This window comes from Xenopus laevis, chromosome 6S (genome assembly GCF_017654675.1).
Source record: "Xenopus laevis strain J_2021 chromosome 6S, Xenopus_laevis_v10.1, whole genome shotgun sequence".
Lineage (NCBI taxonomy): Eukaryota > Metazoa > Chordata > Amphibia > Anura > Pipidae > Xenopus > Xenopus laevis.
The window spans coordinates 35,076,470-35,098,309 of record NC_054382.1 but is presented as its reverse complement, the minus strand read 5'-3'; the positions used below and the strand labels follow the sequence as shown (position 1 = coordinate 35,098,309).

General features: G+C 40.4%; 1 protein-coding gene across 1 annotated transcript in view; it reads left to right on the top strand.

Annotated features, from left to right (window-relative positions):
- The window catches only part of jazf1.S (JAZF zinc finger 1 S homeolog), a 193,540-nt gene extending 171,987 nt beyond the window's left edge, over positions 1 to 21,553 (top strand). The window contains exons 4-5 of the mRNA XM_018269244.2: positions 10,083 to 10,252; positions 19,993 to 21,553. Coding sequence (XP_018124733.2) covers positions 10,083 to 10,252; positions 19,993 to 20,169 — 347 coding nt within the window. The 3' untranslated portion in view covers positions 20,170 to 21,553. The remainder of the gene's footprint in view (positions 1 to 10,082; positions 10,253 to 19,992) is intronic.
- The last annotated feature ends 287 nt before the right edge of the window (positions 21,554 to 21,840 follow it).

Sequence of the window (21,840 nt, the reverse complement as noted above, 5' to 3'; positions counted from 1 at the left end):
ACTATAGAGAAAAATGTATTATTTTTCTTTAAACAGGACTGTATGAGAAATGCCATTCCAATATTTGATTCTTCTGGATAACAGGTTTCTGATAATATACCCCATGCCTGAACTGTTCATATGGCCTTGAAGTTTCAGAATATCTACAGTATAATTCAGTATATTACCAAAGTAGCTGAGACATATGGTAGAACCGCAGTGCAAAATAACATTTCCAGCACTGGTTCCCTTTAGTTTATTACACTCTGTGCAGATGTTTATCACTAGAATCCTAATTGGAACCACGTATTTAAATGCACAGAGTCCAAGGCATAATTCTGTGCCAAGCTCTGCAGGTAATGTCCCGTAGCCACAGTGGGAGAATCTTTTGAACAAGCTTTAAAAGCTTAAATGAGTGCAGTCAGTTATGTGCAGCACTGACATCAAAGAGGGCATTTAGCAGAAATTTATATTGAAAATACTTCTACTTTTATACATAAAAAAAGGAACTGGTCTGCATTTGTGGTTGAGGTTTTTATTTATCATCCTAACAAATAGTGATGGGCGAATTTGTCTCATCTCGGTTTGCCGAAAAATATATGAAAATCCAATTTTGATGCCTGCGTCAATTCTGACACTGGCGTTAAAGTCAATGGGCATCTGAATAATGTTGGTGCATGGCGGTTTTGACACGATCGACTTTTCCGAAGCGCGTCCAAATTCTTTTGAATTCATCAGCGAATTTTTCGCGGCAGTTTTGTGAATTTATTCGCTGGCCACAAATTCGCCACCTAATAATAGGATAAGGAAACAATGAGAGTAATATAATCATCTTATTTTGGATGTCAGCCTTTGATTGTATACAGGTATGGCTGGGACCTGTTATCCAGAATGCTTGGGACCTGGGGTTTTGTGCATAAGGGATCTTTCTGTAAAAAAAACCTTCTACTTCTACTTAAAAACTAATTTAAACATCAATTAAACCCAAAAGGATTGTTTTGCCAGCATTAAGGCTTAATTATATCTTAGTTGGGATCAATGAAGGTATAATCAGCTCAGGTAACTTACAGCTAGGACTGCCATCTGTTTGGTTTTGTCCTGAATTGTTCAGTTTTTATAAGGTCTGTTCAGGTATCACCGTAGTATTGTTATTGTCAAGTATTTTTAGAGCGCCAACATATTGCGCTAGCTGGAAAATTAATGTGCTTATAGTAAGTAATCACATGAATTACATACATATAACATACAGAGTTAGGGCTCTTACACACGGCCGTTCCGACCTGTGCTCCCCTGCGTTCTGTTTTTTGGCGTTCAGCCGCAGGGGAGCGCAGGAATAGACGCAAGTCATATTTGAAATGGGGCTGTACTCACTCAGGCGCGTGTAGGCGCCGAACGCAGGAAAAATGCAGCATGTTGCGTCTGAACCTGCATTCGGCGCCTACACGCGCCTGAGTGAGTACAGCCCCATTTCAAATAATGACTTGCGTCTATTCCTGCGCTCCCCTGCGGCTGAACGCCAAAAAACGGAAAGCAGGGGAGCGCAGGTCAGAACGGCCGTGTGTAAGAGCCCTTACATACGTAACAACCAGTACCGGTACAAAAGGTGAGGAAGGCCCTGTGCAAAAGAGCTTACAATCTAAAGTGGAAAGGAATGAGACCATTTCAGCCTTCTGAAACCCAAACAATAATCTGGCCATTAAATGAAAAGAATTAAAATACTAAGATACTCATCATGGCTTAGTTATTAGCAAGTGCAGTTAATTTCTTATTATTACAGAAACATCAAAACCAAAACAATCAAAAATCAGAGCTTTCTGGAGAATTGATTTCTGTATAATAGATCCCACACCTGTAATTATAAAGGATTGGGCTTACTCATCAGGCAGAACATGGATAGAGATAGGTTTGCCACCGGTGTGGTTTTGAACTGGACGTCTCAGTTATTCAAAGGCATGTCTGTTCAAAAGTTTCTATCTGGTTTTAAACATTAAGAAAACTGGTCAGAAATCCAGCCAGTTGCATCTAAGTGATGCAATAACCCACCGCCCCGGTGTCATAACTCATAACTTGTGATGTCATCATGCCCATCCCTACATCACTGCCCCACCCCCACTGCTATCTGCCCTGCCCCCTTTGTTTGGGTTTAGCTGCTGGTAAAGGTGGCGGGCCAAGAGCAAGCACTGTAAATCAGTTGAAAAGAAGATTAGGAGCTAATGGGGGCAATAGAATAATGAGGGGGGGTACACTGTGCATCCTCTGAGCCACAGATATTCACTGCTAAAGGGCTGGGATTGTCTTGGGCTATTAACGACATGTAGTACAAATTGTTAAGTGTATCATTTCAAGATTATTTCTCTGATAAAAGCTTCTATAAGCCTAAGCATCAGCACTACTCAACAATATCTTGATTAAAGGGCATGTAAAGTCCAAAATAGAATAAGGCTAAAAATGGTGTATTTTGTATACTAAATATAAACATGAACTTACTGCACCACAAGCCTAATCAAACAAATAATTTATGCTTTCAAAGTTGGCTACAGGGGGTCACCATCTTGTAACTTTGTTAAACATGTTTGCAAGACTAAGACTGTGCACATGCTCGGTGTGGTCTGGGCTGCTTAGGGATCGTCATAAACAAAGCTGCTTGGGTTCTGCATGGCTGGTAAGTAAGGCAGGGGATCCCCCTGCTGTTCATAAGTATGATTGTTTCCCTGCTCAGCAGTTAGGGACCGTCTGACAATTCCTATCCAGAGCAGTAAATGAAGGGAGAATTTCACTGCATACAGTCAGGTTTCTTATAAAAACGGTACACATTTTTTAATTAAAGTATATTGGAGATAGGTTTCTTTTTCATTAAAGAAAGTAAAGATGGGATTTTATTTTTTTGCCTTTACATGCCCTTTAAAGATGCAGGGGCTAAAATGAGGATTGTGAGCTTTATTATTCTTTGCTTGCCTTGGCATGCTTTTTCATGAGGCATAATGGACACAAATATATAATTTCCCTATTCTGTTGTGTCTATGAGTGTCTATGTTTTTGGATCTACCGTTCAACTGTTGTCATTTCATTGAAGATTCCAGATTCCCTTTGCCAACAAGGGAACTCGCCTACTGTATATGAGTTAGTTTTTGGGGGTATTTCAGTACAGGTATGGGATCTTTAGTCTGGAAACCCGTTATCCAGAAAGCTCTGAATAAGGGAAGGCCATCTACCATACACTCCCATTTTACTCAAATCATTAAAAGAAAAATCTGTTTTAATGAAGCAGTACCTTGTATTTGATCCCAACTAAGATATAATTCATCCTTATTGGTGGCAAAACAATCATACTGGGTTTATTTAATACTTAATGATTTTTATAGCAGACTTAAGGTATGGACATCCAAATTATGGAAAGACCTGCTATCGGAAAATCCCAGGTCCCAAGCATTCTGGATAACAGTCCCATACCTGTGTCCTTTTATTTTAAAGAAAGCCTGTTGTTGCCTACATGAAGTGCCTGAAAACATGCATTTGGCCTTTTCACATTACAGAATCTCTCCTCTGGTGTCTTGAAGACATCTTTTCTGTACAGTTGCATCTTTATTTGTGGCTGGACAAGAATGTTATTTCTGGTTATGTTTCTATGTCCTAATTACATTCTCCAGTAACAATTACCCAAACCACATTAATTAAGGGAGCGGCACACAGTACCAGACTGCAGCAGATGTTCCTTTTTCTTCATCCCCAACTGTTTTTAATTCTTGGTGAGTGTTTGATTGAGGGGTGGAACGGGGTTGGTTTAAACATTTGCCAGAGTGCCATTAACATCCCATGACTGAAGGTGGAAAATGTCCTACTTTGTGTTCCTTCAGCCCTACCATATTTTTTCCTGCTTATACCACATCTTGGAGAAGGGACAGCTGATATTGGCACAGATTATGTGGCTGCGGAATCGTTTTTTTTGCAGTAAAAACTCTTGGACAGGAGGGCACTGTTATGATTTACACCCAGCAATTCTGTGGGAAGTACAAACTGTGTCCACTTTAGACTAATTACAGGAATGTTCCATTTCATGTCTCTGAGCTGCAAGTATATAAACTGCAATTACCACTGGCTAGGAGTAGTGCTAAGAGAAGTTATGTGATCCTATTGCGATTCATATTTTTATAAATTAAGGATCCCTTATGCAGAAACTAGAAAGCTCCAAATTAAACAGCACCTGTTGCCTAAAACTATTTTCCCCCACCAAGGATAAGGGCTAATAGAGCCTGCACTCCGATTGGGTGTAACAGTAGTTTTTTTTTTAAATTCCTTCCGTTAGAGCTAGGACATTCTCCAGGTCTGAGTGGCCATGTTGGGGCACACGCATGCACATAATGAGTGAATGCCACAACTTGCTCCTTATGTGTATTAATGTGATGTCAGACGCTCTGCACAACACTGGGAGCTCCATACCATGTCCTAGAACTGTCATTGTTTTAAATTAAAAAAACTTCTGTTACCCCCAACTGCAGTGCAGGCTTTATTAGACTATAGAGCCCATTTACAAAACGATTAGAATTTTCAAACCAATTTACTTCTGTTTTTTCTGTAATAATAAAACTATACCTTGGGACAAATTTACTAAAGGGCGAAGTGACTTACACAGGCGAAAATTGGCCAGCGTGACGTAATTTTAGTACTGGCGTAACTTCGCTAGCGAAGGGGATAGGCTCTAGTGGTACTTCGCTCCCTAACAACTTGCGAAGTTGCGCTCTGGCGAATGGACGTAACTACGCGAATGATGCAGATTTTACTGAACGTTACCTCTTGCACCAGACTTGCCTTCGCCACCACAGACCAGGCGAAGTGCAATAGAGTAGATAGGAGCGTACATTTTTTTGGGATAACTGGCTTCTCCCCTACATTTCCTAACATATGGCACATAAACTATACACTGGGCTCATGTGTAGGGCAATATAACAACTCTATTTTATTTTATTAAGGTTTCCCGGGCTTGTGTAATGTAATGTATTTGCTGCAACATATACGTCCGTTCAATTTATGCAAATTAGCCAACGCTAGAGCAACTTCGCTTCGCTTGGCGCAGTAACGCTAGCTCAACTTCGCCAGCATTTGGCGCCTGGATACAACTTTGGATTTTAGTGAATTAGCTTTGTCCTGGCAAATCTACGCCTGGCGAAGTGTTGCGCTGTGAGCGAAGCTGTCACTGGCGAATCTTCGGAGGTTAGTGAATTTGCCCCCTTGTGCTTGTTTCAGACTAAGCTGTTTGAATCCATATTGGTAGCAAAATAAAATTAAAATCCATTTTTTTCTGGTTGGACTCTTTAAGGGGAAAAGCACCATCTTTTTGTAGAAAAAAATAACTGGAATTTTTCAAGATTTATTAAACTCCGATTGTGTTAAAATAGTACATAAAAAAGTACTCCAACTCAGACCTGCCGAGTTCATGAAGAATTCAATTGCTGATTTCCTGTTGATATCCTGATCTGTCCTGGGATTTCTTCAATAATCCAAGGATTTCATGGTTTTCATGTGTCATATCTAAAAATTCATACGATTTTCATGATTTTATCGTGAAAGAAATTTTCGGAAAATGTATTTATAAATAGTTGGGGAGTCAGTGCGGATTTGGTCAGAGTAGTTTTCATAAAATAGTGAGAACTTCTCGGATTTTGATAAATAACCCCCTAAATATTTAGATGTTTAAATGTGTTTAGTAGACCCAGTGTATGGTAGTTCACATTTTAGAACAGACCCAAGCAGATAACAGGTGCTATACAGGTATAGGATCCATAATTTGAAAAAATGCTACTGGAAAGCTCCGAATTTTGGAAAGGCCATTTCCCATAGACTCCGTTTTATCCAATTATCCAAATTTTAAATAATGATGACGTTTTTCTCTGTCATAATAAAACAGTCACTTGTACTTGATCCAAACTAAGATATAATTAATCCTTATTGGAAGCAAAACCAGCCTATTGAGTTTATTTAATCTTTACAAGATTTTCTAGTAGCCATAAAGTATGAAGACCCAAATTACAGAAATATCTGTTACGTGGAAAACCTCAGTTTTCAAGCATTCTGGACAAAAGGTCCCATAAATGTATCTGTACTGTGTTCCCTCAAACTCAGAAGGATGTGTGTCCTATACCCCCTCACCTATAAGATGAGAATGTGTTTATATACAGGTATGGGACCTGTTATCCAGAATGCTCGGGACCTGGTGTTTTCCGGATCTTTCCGTAATTTGGATCTTCATACCTTAAGTCTACTAGAAAATCATTTAAACATTAAATAAACACAATAGGCTTGTTCTGCTTCCAAAAGGATCAATTATATCTTAGTTTGGATCAAGTACAAGCTACTGTTTTATTATTATAGAGAAAAAGGGAATCCTTTTTAAAAATGTGGCTTATTTGATTATAATGGATTCTATGAGAGATGTTCATTCCATAATTTGGGACTTTCTGGATAACGGGTTTCCGGATAACGGATCCCATACCCGTGTATATATATATATACACATATAATATCAGACAGTGCCCGCACTCAGTCAAGGACGAAGCCAGAGGTGCACAATCAAGTTTATAGTAATAATGAATAGAAGATCAGCACGCTCTGTAATGTTTAGGTGAAAACAAGTGTTGGTTTATTCACATATCCTATCCGACGTTTCGGTCCCTTGAGAAAGGTCCCCATGTGGGACCTAAACGTCGGATAAGATGTGTAAATAAACCAACACTTGTTTTCACCTAAACATTACAGAGTGTGCTGATCTTCTATTCATTATATATACATATATATATATTTTTTTTCTACCTGAAAAAGGACCATCCAGAGTTGAGAAGTGACTCTAGACAACACAGTGTAACCCAGTGAAAGGTTCTATTCAGAATTTCGACCCAAACAGATACAAAAAGGCTGCATGGTTTCTCATTTACATGATATTCTGACCAAGCATTTATGCATGCAGATAATTACAGCAGCTACTCACATGGTATTATGCATCCCTTCCTTTAAAATCCCTTTAAACTGGATTTTTAATGGGGTTTTTCACCTTTGAGTTAACTTTTACTATGTTGTAGAGAGTGATATTCTGAGACAGTTTGCAACTGGTATTCATTTTTTTATTTGTGGTTATTTACTTATTTAGCTTTTTGTTCAGCAGCTCTCCTGTTTGCAGTTTCAGCAATCTGGTTGCTAGCAATCTGGTTGCTAGCAACCATGCATTGATTTGAATAAGAGACTGGAATATAATCAGCAGAAGACCTGAAAAGAAAGATGAGTCAAAAATATTTAAACGTTAATTTAACTCTATGTTAATTTAACAATATGGATTCATGCAGCTCTGTTTGGATTAATTGCAATACCGACAATGACTGCATGTGGTGTTGTGCGGCAGAATGTTTTGGAATTCACTGCTTTAAACATGCTAGTGCTGTATGCACAGTGCATGGCTGCACAAATCCCGTACAGTCTTCAGCCTGCAGCTTAATAAAATGTTGGTTAGACATGCAGGTTGCGGCCTACGTTTAGTAAAATGTCTGCTTTTAATAAGGTGCCAAGCCTAGAAAACCTTAGGCACTAAATCCATAATCTCTGTGCCAGCTGATCTGGAGGGGGTACCCCAGGAGTTAGAGATCTGCACCAGCTGTGCTCCCACGTGTTGCCAGCGACTTGCAATATAATTGCTAACTGCCGCTTACAATACTAGTAGCCACTACATGTAATATTCCATGACAGCTGTTGTTGTGCACAGAAAATATCTAATTTTCTAGGGTCTCAGAAAGGCTTCTGATTACAGTAGTAAAACCTTATTGCCCCCAGAACCTCACCCCTCCTGCAGACCGTTCCCTCCTTCCGACAGTTTGATTAATAAGCTTAGAACTGGAATTGAAATGAAAGAAAAATGAGCTCCAGGTGGCGGGACGGCTAGTACTGAGCCGGGCAATGGGCACAATGCTTTTCATTCTCACACCTGAGGGACTAAACTGCGCAGCCATAATTGCTCTTATTAATGTTCTGCCATAATTCCTATTAATTCCAGTGGGCTAGTAAATGCATTAGAACTTGTCAACATATTATTTTACACGGTTTATGTTCTGTAGAAATATAATCTCCACGACTGGGCAGAGGAAAGGTCCTTATTAGAGAGAGAGAGAGAGAGAGAGAGACGGCCCTCTCAGGCTGGTCAGCCACTTTGTGTGTGATATGGAGAGCTCAGCTGGCAGTTGGTTATTCACCAATTTTGTACTGAGCTGTATGTTCCCTTTGTGTTACAGTTAAAGGATTATCTAACCTGTGATTACTGCCCATCCATCACAATTAATACACAATAACTTTGATCCAATACAAATCTTTCTAAGGATTACAGAGGCCTGTCAGAATACTGGAGGAGCCCCAGTATAGGAAATGTTTCTATTAACCCATATTTCTATCATAACACTATAGGACGTTTATACCATGTGACACTGTCTCTAATTGTTGATATCTGATTACTGGTGGGACCTAGGAAGGTTCGTCCAACGTTGGGTGGATTAAAATGCAATAAAAGTATGTTAGCAAAAAAATAAAAAACACCACTTGTAACCTTGACAGAGTTTCTCTTTGATTACACTTTCTATACTAGCAATCCACCCTGCCCAAGCATCTTACATCATTAATATCTAAGTTTAAAAAGGGCTGCAAAATCTCCCAAGGTAGTGTAATACAGGTATGGGACCATTTATCCAGAATGTTTGGGACCTGGAGCATTCTGGATAACAGATCTTCCCATAATTTGGAGCTTCATACCTTACGACTATTAGAAAATCATGTAAACATTAAATAAACCCAATAGGCTGGTTTTGATTCCAGTGAAGATTAATTATATCTTAGTTTGGATCAAGTACAAGGTACTGTTTTATTATTACAGAGTAAAAGGGAATTATTTTGAAAAATTTGGAAATTTTTAGATAAAATGGAGTCTATGGGAGTAGCCCTTTCTATAATTTGGATCTTTCTGGATAATTTGTTTCTGGATAAAGGATACCATGCCTGTAATATAGCGGCATGTGTATTTTGGAATATGGTATCTTTCACTTTTGGATGATCATGCCCGCAGTGATGTTAGACCAAACCCCTACTGGTTTTTAAAGGAACTATAACACCACAGGAGGTTTAAAGTGCACCTGTTATCCAGACATAAAAAGCTATATAATGAAAGTCCTTTTCAGATTAAACATGAATTTCAAATTAATTTTCTTATTAAAGCATTCATACCTGTTTTGAACTCATTTAAAAATCCCAGCTGTCAATCAAATATTGTCTGCCCCTCTTCTGTGCTTTAGGCATAGAAACGGGGCAGACAATTACTTTCACTTTCCATTCAGCACTTCCTAGAGGTCACTGCTCTCCCCACATTCCCCCGTTCTCTTCACCATTTAATTGTGTGATGGAGATGGACATCAGGTCGCCTATTCTGGAGGACAAACGAGATTCTGAGATGATACAAGGTTTGCCCTAATAACAGTTTCCACAAAATGACTCCTGCCTGCTTGCTAGGAAACAAGATTCAAATAATTTATACAGTCTAGTTAAAGTTTAATTTGCTTGACTTACTTGATGAAATGGGATTTGGAATATTTTTTTCAGGTGACAGATCTCCTTTAAAGGAGAATAAGGGAGGTTGTTGCCAAGCAGACAGAGCAGGGGAGTCTTAGGCATGAATGAACCTTGAAAAACATATTTTCATTCAAGTCAAGGGTCATGGCACACCCAGTGTATTTTCCACTGGCTTTATTCAGTCTGGCCTAGGAGCCTGTGATTAGTTTCAGACTGAAATTCACTTGTCACCCCTGTTTTCCATTTATACTAATAACAGGCTCCTTGGCAGGATTTTGGTGCTTCCCTACTGGCTGAAAATCGCCTGCGGAAAATACTTACTGTGTGCCACGAGCCTATTAATGTGTCCTTTTTTTCCGAAAAAAGGGGAAAACTATAATTGTAGGTATAGAAGACCATAAATGACTGAACTAGACTTCTATCTTTGTTTCTCTGCCACAGCAACAAATGTGTTGTCCACCGTGCACAAAGAGTGTGTTCATAATATTTTGCTTGTTTTTGTGCTGTCTCTGCAGGAAGTGAGTATGACGAGGAGGAGGTGGACTATGAAGAGTCAGACAGTGACGAGTCCTGGACCACAGAGAGTGCCATTAGCTCTGAAGCTATCCTCAGTTCCATGTGCATGAATGGGGGAGATGAGAAACCCTTTGCCTGCCCTGTTCCAGGCTGTAAAAAGAGATATAAGGTAAGGTTAAGATTAGAGTGTAAATTGGCACCATTCCTTAGTTATATCTAATCTGAATAAGTACAGAAATCTCAGTGTCAAATGTAGCACTGCATCACACCTCTCACTATCACACTACCTTTGGGTATATAGGAAACCTATGCTAGAGGCACACAGGCCCCTCATTTGCCTTCCCAAGATCAGCAAGGCCTGGTGCTGGGCGATTCTGTACACTACAGGGAAAAATCACGCAGAACAGTTGTAAGCAGAGTCACCCCTTGCAACTTGCAAAATGCAATGTTTTGGGACAGTACCCAAAACTGTTTTCGCTTTTGTCATTTGTTTCTCTTAAACCTGCCTACTTGTTAGGGTTTAGAAAAACCCTCCAACCAGAAAGCAGATTCATTTGTTTATTGCTATTATTACTTTCTAATTAGGCCCTTCCCTAGTTTGTCATTCAAATTATGCCTGTTTAGATTTCTGTACAGGGTTTACTTCACAATTTACGGGTCAGCAAAACTATACCCTACTGCACAAGATTTGTGTCCGAAGTGTAACTCTGGAGCTGTTTGCTTTAATCATGTGTTTAGGGAGTGCCTTCTGCTGTTGAAGAACTGATATTCCCCATATTTATTCCCCTACTCACTGCCTACGTGGCATAGCAACTGACAATATCCAAGGGCTCCGCACACCAGACTGCACTACCCGCAGCTATTGTACTATACCACAAAACAATATTGTTACTCTGGAAATCCACCAATACTCAATTAATCTTTCGGAAGAAACTGGACAATGATTTTGACAATTACAGTATGTCCTAAAATATTCAAAGTTATTGTAAGACGCACCGGGAGATTTCTCCGTTCTCTTACCTCCCGGCACATCTCTCCCTGGCTTCTGGGGCGCAGGTGCACGCTTCCGGCAACGGCACGTGTTTTCCGTTTGTGCACAAGTGACGCTGGCGTCGGTCCGTGGCGCTGAATGTCATTACGATATTTTTCAGTGCGTGATTTGAATTTTTGGAGCCAATTCTCCTTTAAAAAGGTCTTCCTCCATTTTAACAGTGCCCAAGCTGGCTTCTAGTTACAGATCCTGCCGAAGCGTTATTACTGTTTGGAATATACAGTTTTTTTTACTTCTGCCTGTTTTGACTCAGATTCTTGACTACGACCTGCCTAATCCTTGCCGGTACCTCTTTACGGACTTGATACTATCAAACGCACTATTTCCTTGTCAGCTCCACAGCAGAAAGCCCGGGGCCCCAAAAGGACGTTGGTGAACTGCGGAATCCATATGGGTTCCCTGTGCATCTGGGTGTAACGGCTGCTTTAAAGGATCCTGATAGACGAATATGTTACAGTGATATAGGGTACCTCCCTGGCAGTGCAGGGTTGATCCCCTCATTCCCATTCTAAATGTATGTTGTATAATATTTATGTGGTCCTATATAACTTTATCCTGGCACATGGGACTCACCTCCCCTCTTATCTTTCTTCTACTTTCCACTAACCTTCTTTCTTAACCCCTATGTTATATGTTCGAAAAGCAAACTAAAGAAAAACTAAGCTTGTTTAGTAGGGTCAGTGACACCCTGGCAACCAAATTAGGTTCCAAGCTACAGAATAATTTGTTAACATGATTTTAAAAAATAAAAAAATGAAAAGGCCCAAATGCAAGTTGTTTTAGATTAGATTCTACATGACACTGAACATGTTCACTAAACACTACTTAATGCATTACTACCAGGGCCGGAAATAGGAGTAGACAGAAAGGGCACCTGTCTAGGGCACAATGAAGGGGGAGCTCTGGCCAGGTACCTTTTGAAGGGTAATCTGCCCTCTGCTCCTCTATCCCTTCTTCTCAACACGCTTCCCCCAACGTTTCGGCTAGCACTCTAATCTTTCTCATAGTTGAGAAAGGCGAGAGTATATATATATATATATATATATATATATATATATATATATATATATAGATATATATATATATATATATATATATATATATATAGATATATATATATATAGTGTTCCCCAACCAGTAGCTCTTGAGTAACATGTTGGTCACCAACCCCTTGGATGTCTATGAAGATTCGCATTTATCCAGGTCATGATATACAGTATCCAGTAGAGTTAAGTCAAAGGCAACTGGACATTTAGAGTTTTTCTTGAAAACTTTTCACCACTTTTTCAGTGGCTTTAGTTGAACTGAAGAAGCCTCAGATGAGTGGTGAAACGTTTTCAAGAAAAACTCTAAATGTCCAGTTGCCTTTGACTTAATTCTACTAGATATTGTAAAGCCCTTGGATTTTGCTCCCAGTGGCCTCAAAGCAGGTGATTATTTGTGAATTCCTGGCTTGGAGGCAAGTTGTGGTTGCATAAAAATCCAAACAGAGCCTCCTGTATGTACTACAAATGGGCTTCCAAATAGCCAATCACAGCCCTTATTTGACCCCACCCCCAGGAACTATATTCATGCTTGTGTTGCTCCCCAACTTGCTTGTGCTGCTCTGTTTAGTTACTGGAACGAAGAGCTGAATGAATGTGTAGGCTGAATTCCTTCTTAAGCACCAAAGTGTCGCTCAGTGCTTTTTCATTGACTTGTCACATGATTTCAAACTATTAAGCTGCTCTCGGCCAGTGAGAAAACAATTCCATTGTGCAGTACTGTATTGATTTACATAAACATGTATAGAATTGATAGAATTGAGGATAATTCTTCATTAAAACTTGCTGGCTATTAAACAGTGACATGGTGGGGCTGGGGTTCACTGTGCATGTTGTTGGGGGCAGCAGGAGCAAGCTTGGAGGTGGGGGGCCCAGGATGATTCTCTTCACAAGGGAACTCCCTTAGAACTTTGCAGCAAGCACCAATGCACCCATTCAACCTGATCTGGTAGCATGTGTATGGAAGCAAATTAACAGCAGCTAGTGCTTCCAGAGCTCCTTTAGTGAGTTGTGAAGTAGTATTAGTGAATTATTGGTGTCACATCTCTAACGCCATCCCACCAAATGCTGTGCACAACTTATTCTTGTTGGGGAAAACACTGCATTGTGGGTGAAAAACAGGGAAACTTGCACATAGCAACACAAGTTTGGTAATACTTTGTATAGTACATTCCTAGCAGGGTACCACAATCAATTACAATTACCAATAACACTCTCTCTCTCTCTCTCTCTCAATATTTGGTCACTTTCCAGGTCCATTTTATTCTGCCGTGGCTGTGTGCCAACAGCTATAGCCCATAAGTGACTGAGCCTTCTCTCTGCAGACATTAAGCATTCCGCTCTGTTCCCCTCCAAGCACGCACCTTAATGTGCTACACAACATTATAATTAATAGCATTTCACTTGCTTTTATCCTGAATTTGGCCTGGAGGCAAATGCACCTTTAATATTGAAAATAGAAAGAGGGACTTTAAGACTGTAAATAAAATGGAATTAAAGCTGCAATTAGAGCTGGTATCCAAATCCCTGTGCCTGCAGAGGTGTGCCTGGGGGCTGGCACTGCTGTGTGTACGAGCTCGCCTCTTGACTCTCTCACAAACACTTGTGTCTCACACGATGTTTATTCCTATCCATTTAAACCTCGAGCCGTGTGAACATATTTATGGTGCAGTCAGATACAATAAATGAGTATTAGGCTGAGTATTAGGCTGGGTACTGCATGGCACTCCCTGGTATAATACTATATACATCTCTGCAACCCAATTACAGCACATTAAGGGGGAACTATTATGAAAATGAAAATTTAATATAAGCTTCCTCATACTGAAACTTTGTAAATACAATCAAATACATTTTCTGCATCGTTTCTGAAATAATCAAGTTTATCTTCACTATTCCTCTCTCAGCATATGTTTCTTCTCATTCTGGGGCAAATTCACTAAAGGACGAAGCGACTAACGCTAGCGTTAATTCGATATCATAGCGCATTTTCGTTAATTCGCCAATTCACTAGTGTAACTTTGCACCCTTACGCCTGGTGAATTTGCGCAACAGACGTAACTAAGCAAATTCACTGACGCGCGCATTTTTCTGAACGCTACCTTTTACGCCAGCCTTCCTTCGCCACCTCAGACCAGGCGAAGTGCAATAGCGTAGATAGGGATTGCTTCCAAAAAAGTTAAAAAATTTTCGAAGTCCCAAATAACGCTGGCGTTTTTTCTTTTTTTATGGGTGATAGGCTGAAAAAGATCGAAAAATTTTTTGGGGCTACCCTCCTTCCCCCCTACATTTCCTAACTCATGGCACCTTAACTATACAGTGGGCACATGTGTAGGGCAAAATAAAAATTTTATTTGCTGTTTCCCAAGCTTGTGTAGTGATGCTACATATTCCTCCATTGTAACTTCAGTTTGGCGCCGTATGCAAATTAAGCATCGCTAGCGTAACTTCGCTTTGCTTGGCAAATTAACGCCAGCGCAACCTTACGCTTCCCCTGAATGCAACTTCGGATTTTAGTGAATTTGCGTAGCGCTGGCGAAAATACACCTGGCGAAGTGCTGGCGCAACTACGCATCTTAGTGAATGTCCCACTCTGTCTCCATGCAGGAGTTGGGTGTCGGATGAATGATCCAATATATCTTATAGAGGGGATCCTTTTACCTAGAAGGTGTATTAGAGCTCACTCTATTAAAATCACCAGAAATCCTGTCTCTCTACATGCAGACTTTGTGCAAAAGGCAGTTATTTTGTTAGATTTTGTTTGTACTGGAATTTTGAGTGAGCTCTAATTCATCTGTTAGCAGCGCCGTTTCTTTATCCATTGCCGCCTGACGCGGCTCCAGTAATGCCGCCCCCCCAGCCCGATTCACGCTAGTGCGGAGAGCGCAATTGCGCTCTCTCGCCCTAGTAAAGCCGAATTTCCGGTTCAAAAACCGGAAATTCGGCTCTTAAAGGCACCAGGAGCGGCTTTTTGCCGCCCCTGGAAACCTAGCTGGCGATGCCGCCTGAGGCGAGCGCCTCAGCTCGCCTCATTGGCGGATCGCCCCTGTCTGTTAGGAAAGGGAGCCCCCCTATAAAATATATTGGATCTAACTGCCAATGAATATCTGACACCCAACTGCTGTATAAAGAGAGAATGAAAAGAAACAGACGCTGAGAGAGGAATAGTGAGGATAAACTTGATTATTTCAAAAAACGATACAGAATGTTTAATTGGTTGTATTTAGAAAGTTTCTTATTTCAGAATGTTGAAGCTCACATAAAAAAATCATTTTTTCTATAGTTCAGCCCTGATTTGTAACACTGGGGTATCATTTGGAGTAGGGGAGGGGTGCAAGGGATGGGTGCTGTTTAGTCTGGAATCTCGCAGAGAAAGCCGAGAAAACAGCGTGCACTAGACAGTGTTATTTTCCCTTCACTTCATGAATACAGTTTGTTTATGTGTAAAGTTGTGACAGTGGGAGGGTATATTGTAAAAGCCACAATGCCTTTAACTCAGGAAGCAAACAGGCCATTGTGATTGCAAGAAGGGCCCGTTCCCAGGGGGCATCCCCGCATCACACCGAGGGTTTCTTTAGAAGAGAAAAGCTCCATGCACAAGCCTGTAATTTGCCACATCCTGTCTGTTCTCCGTGTGACTGCCAGCCCTCGTTTTATTGCCCAAATAAGCACACCATTCCTGCCTGCTTTTCCTATCACACCACCTTCCTCTCCAACGCAGAAGGACTGTCTCAAGGATATCTTGCACACCATTAAGTCAGAAGGGGATGAAGTTAATGACCCATGGGAAAGCTGACAAACGTGGAACAAGCAGCAAATAAAAAGTAATGATACAGAGACTAGAATAAACAGAAGGATTTCTTGCTTCTCCCAAGAATTTCCTCTGACGTCTCTCAGCCATTTCTTTGCCTTGTTTATTTTTCCTCCTAAACGTTTTGTCTGTGTTCTGCCCCTCTGCCGTCCTGTGAGGCAAGTGCATCAGACTTTGTTAGGTAATGGGGAATGGTGCCCATGTTACACTGTGAAACACAATAGTTAATAAAGATTTGGAAACAGGCTTCTAGAAAGCATTATATAAAACTGGTTTTGGTCCAAAAGCTTCCATTCAGGAACTGATACACTTGGGTACCTTAGTGCCTTCTGTAACAGCAGCCAAGGAGTGATTCTGTGTGGTCCTTTGCCTGATAGGGAATTGTTTAATTCAGCGTTTTTACAAAGTTATTGCCTAGCATACATCCAAACTGTCCCGTGTTCAGCGGGACAGTCACAATTTTGACAGCTCAGCCCACAGTCCCGACTTTCTCTTTGATCTCCTGGACTGACTTGAGAAAAAGATACAACGTTTCTGAAACGTACTTAAAATAAGAGGCTTTTTGGCAGAGAGCCCAGAACAGCAAGCAGCTGCACTTGAATACTTTTGTAACAATTTAAGATAAGCAAAGAAACAATTGTAACTATTTAAGATAAGCAGGTCTCTTAGGAGAACCAAAACTAGCAACTTAAAGGGCAATTCACATTCATTAGCAAAACACACAAACCATTGCACTACAACTCCCAGAAATGTGTTTAAACTTTCATAACCTGCCAATTTTTGAACAATGGACATGGTAATTAAGGGGTGTGGCCACAAAATGAGCTCCGCGCAGCACACGTTTTTGGCCCTCTTTTTGTTTTCAAATGTTGGGAGGTATGTGATAGCTGCCAACATTCTAAAACTTTACCAATGACAGTTTGCCTATAGGAGATAACTTATAATCAGGATTGCCACCTTCCTTTGAATAAAATATCGTCCATCCTATATTTTTATGGTTTTCTCCCTATTAATGACATTGTTTTAATGATAATTTGCTGGTAAAATAATGCCCAGGTCTCAACCCTACTTGAAATGCAACACGTTACTCTCACCTATGGGTCTAAATCTATTTTGTTTCCCTGTATTATGAATAATTCAGCTGTGAGACATTTATCCAGAATGCTTGGGACCTGGGGTTTTCCGTAATTTGGATCTCTATACTTGATTACTATGACTACTAGTGATGGGCGAATTTGGGGCATTTCGTTTCGCCCGAAAATTTGCAAATTTCCCACGAAATTCGCAAAACTGCGAAAAATTTGAGAAACGGCACCGGCGCCTCGTTCTTTTGGACGCCGGTGAATTTTCACCAGCAAATTTTCGCGGTGGTTTTGCAAATTTATTCACCGGCGGCGAATCGCAGGAATTCACCGGGAATTCGTGCCTGGCAAATAAATTCGCCCATCACTAATGACTACTAAAATAAAATTTAAATATGAATTAAACCAGTTATGGAACCAGCACTGCGGCTTGTTGCCCCCCCTTCCAGACAAAGTTTTCTTTAAATATTTGCCCATTTGCGAGGCTCTAACACGAGGGGGTGCAGGTCCTTGTAATTGCACCCCCCTCACCCCCGGTAGTTCCGCCACTGGTTCTCTTACACCCCAAGCTCAATCTCTCATGTGACAATCTTTCTTCCCAGCTCTGTGTCAGTCATCTCACTGTTCTCTAACATATTGACGTTACTGTGAACATTTTGCTCTTACACTGTAATTAAAGTCACATATAGTAATGTTTAGGGTTTAGGAGAATCATTTCTTTCAATAGAATTCCTATGAAACAGAATAGAGAGTTAGTGGATATTCCTTCATTACGGGACCGATTGTAGTAACAAGCAGCAGTACTACATCAATAATGTGTATACACCATCACAAATATAACATTACAATATTAACATTGGCACTGGGACAGGGGGGCTTTTCTCTCTGCAGATAAAAAAAAGTTACCAGTCAATTGAATTTTATTTAACTATTAGGCTAATGGTGAATGAGGCTGTTTCTCTGCCACGTGTGGAGGGAGCTGGTGGATTTATCTGGATTGGATTTTTCTCCACCTGCGTTATTGTGCTGGCAGAGAAACAGCCTCATTTGCTATTAGCCTTAATGACTTCACATTAGTATCTTTTTTTCAACTTCTTCTACTACTCGCCTTAGAAAGAAGGCTAGTAATAAAAAAGGGCCACTATTTTGATCCAGGCAGCCCCATTGAATTATCATCTGGGATGTGGCCAGTTATAAGGCAGCTGCCTGAGACTCATGCCTCCCAACATTTTGGAAATAGAAAGAGAGACAAAAAGATTTTTGACCATGACCGTTTTTGTGGCCACACCCCCTAATTACCATTAATTTTACAAAATTTGGCAGGTTATGAAAGTTTGAACACATTTCTGTGGTTTGTATGTGTTATTACAGTTTTACTAATGAAGGTAAATTGCCCTTTAAGCTGCAAGTCACAGTTTCCCCAAGAGACCTGCTTATCTTAAATTGTTACAAAAGTTTCTTTACTCGTCTTAAATTGTTAAAAAAGTATCTGAGTGCACCTAATACGTGTTCTGAGCTCTCTGCCACAAGCCAATTAAGTTAGAAACTTTGTATCTTTTTCTGGCTGGGACATTTCGATAACTGCAGGCTGAGCTGTCAAAATCGGGACTGTCCCACGAAAAACGGGACAGTTGGGAGGTATGAAGATTGTGTTGTTTTTCAGGACAGTGATGGTGTTGCTTGCTTTGTGCCTTATACCTTGGCAGGCGCGTTCGAGGTTCATCGCTAGTGCAGAGAGCGAAATTGTACTGTGCTAGAAAAGCCAAATTTCTAGTTTGGTACCAGGAGTGGCTTTTTGCGGTCCCTGATAACTCCTGGGGAGCTGCCTCATGGCAGAAACGCCCCTGTACCTTGGCACTGTACATCTTGGCACATAACAAAACACAAGAAATAGCAGATCCCTGACAAATACAGGGATATCATTTATCTCTCTGTTGCTAACAAAAATCCAACTTCAACTTTCATTCCCCTCTGCCTGTTTCTTGTGTGTGTGCTCTGACTTTTATTAGGGCTGCACTACATTTTGTCTTGAGTCATAATTCACTTTCCCTTCTGTGCGGAAACACAGCAATCCAGGGCCAATTTCTCTTCATTTGAGATTATAATTTATTGCTGTGATGTAAATATCTTTCCTGGCAGAAGGATTGCAGTACCTTGCCTTTGAACTCAAACAAGGGAAAATGGTTGCATGTTTGTTTCTTTATACCCTGATCTCTATCTATTCATTCAACACAAAACAAGCTGCAACTATGCAACTAAAACTTGCCTCCAAGCCTGGAATTCAAAAATAAGCTCCTGCTTTGAGGCCACTGGGAGCAACATCCAAGGGGTCGGTGAGCAACTTGTTGGGGGATCACTGCTAAAGTAGAAAATGAACATTACAAAGCTTTCAGACATTCAGTAGAAAGTTGAAAGTCTGTTGAGTAGACTGTGTAGGCCCAAACAAACTGCAGATGGTCCTATAGATTATGGTTTTGAATAAGTATAGTAAGTGAAGAAAGATATTCTGTGAATTTTGAGGCAGGTGATAAAGGTGAGATGGGGCAGAGAAGCAACAGCCAAGCATAGCCTCATAGAGAATGATGGAACACATGTCCTGTGATAGTTTCATGGCATTTCTGCTTGGCCAAGTTACTCTGTCCATGCACTGTGTGAATTCTTTCAGACCACTTGCCTATTCTACTTTCTGGACTTAAAAACAATAAGAAGGCTAAGGGAAGGAAAAAAGGAGGCTTGTGGCCAAAAAAAAACATCTAACAGAGGCATCTTAGGAAAGGGTCCTCCAGTCATACTGCAAAGTCAGGGGCAGAGAAGCAAAGGAAACATATTTATACATTTTCCTATTTGAGCTTCTAAAGATTTGTGCATGTGATGGATATGAGCTGATTCTTACAAACAAACATCTCCTCTTGTCTTCCACAGAATGTCAATGGCATTAAGTACCATGCCAAGAACGGTCACAGAACACAAATCCGAGTGCGTAAACCTTTCAAGTGTCGCTGCGGGAAGAGTTACAAGACAGCTCAGGGTCTCCGTCACCATACAATCAATTTCCACCCGCCTGTCTCTGCCGAGATTATCAGGAAGATGCAGCAATAAAAGCTGAACCCACCCCGTGCCAAGAAGCCCTCACCAGCAGACGCTGAATCTGAAACAGCCGCCGTTCCTTTCTTTTTCATTGGTTTTATTGGCCATTGTATTTCAGGGAAGCATTCACTCACTACTAGGGATTCCAGTGCATGCTTTAACCCAGCAAGCCCAGCAGTTTGGAATGGTGTAAGTCTATAGGGGAATCGCTTTTGTACATTTGCACTTTTTTTTCCAGGCTCATTCTCATTACTTTGACAAAGGTGCTAAGATAATGAGACAGAATGATTACGTCAGTTTTGTTGGGAGAGATCCCCCACATTCTCCCGCCCCCCCCCCCCCCCCACCTGCAGCACATTTACGGAGAACTGACATATTCTAAAGATAAATATCCACCAAATTTTAGTGGGTGTTTAAAAGATCAGCATTATTATGTATGATTTCAGAACGGGAATTTTCAAAGTGGTGCTAAGCTCAAAAAGGTGTAAACAGCTTGAAATCATCTTGGCTGTTCTAAGGCAATTATTTGCAATTAACATACACACAGATAAGTGCAAACAGGAGCTTAAATGCTATTAGACATGAGAGTTACATCTAACATACCCCTCTGTATGGTGCTTCCTTAGCCATGATTTTTTGGTGCAGCCGAATAATTGCTGCCTGTCCATTTGGTGAGGTGCAAGTCAAGCTGCTTTTCAATGACTTCCTCAGGGTTGGACTGGGCTTACGGGAGACTGGGAAAAAACCAGGTGGTCCCGTCAACCTAGACCCAATTCCCATGCACGGGGTGAAGGGCCTGGATGGGTGAGCAAGCGAGAAGAGTGGGGCTCTGAGTGGCTGTGGGGGACCCCTGTGGTAGTAGCCTCGGTGCGCCTGCAACACCCCAGTCCAACGCTGGACCTCAAGCAGTGAGGGATAGGCAGCATGAGCCATTTGTTTGGACCATCGATAATTTCAAATAGGAATCAGAAATAAAACATTAAAGGAGATCTAAACTCAACCATGAAGCTGCCCCACTGCACCCCTAGTTCTCTATAGAAGTTGATGAAAATGTTACCAATATTTAAATATTGCAAAACTGTAATCAACGAATAGTTAAGAACATTCATGAAAATGGGGGATTGAAGATCCATTGCAATTTAGTAGGTCCCTGCACATATATAATATGTATGACAATCTCAGTGTTAAAGGAGCTGTTCGCCTTAAAGTGAACATTTAGCGTGACACAGATATTGAATAGAATTTGCAATTAGGTTTTTTGTTTTTTTTGTAGTAATTGCCTTTCTGTTCAGGCTCTATTCAACCTATAATTTAAAATATATTCTGACTGTCAAGTTTAGGGATAATCTGCAACCACAAAGGCTAGATTTTTTTGATAAATATATATATATATATATATACATATATATACATATATATATATATATATATATATATATATATATATATATATATATATATATATATATATATATAAAAAATTTAACTTATATATTACTTTTCTTTCTGTCCATTTCCTCCTTTATTCATCAAAACACTTACTGGTTGCTAGGGTAAGTGGCACCATAGCAACTGCAAAATAGTTTAATTCAAAAACAGCACAAAGAAAGGACCAATATTAGATTCTTAGAATATCACTGTCTGCACCAAATTAACTTTGAAGGTGAACTGGCTCTTTAAAGG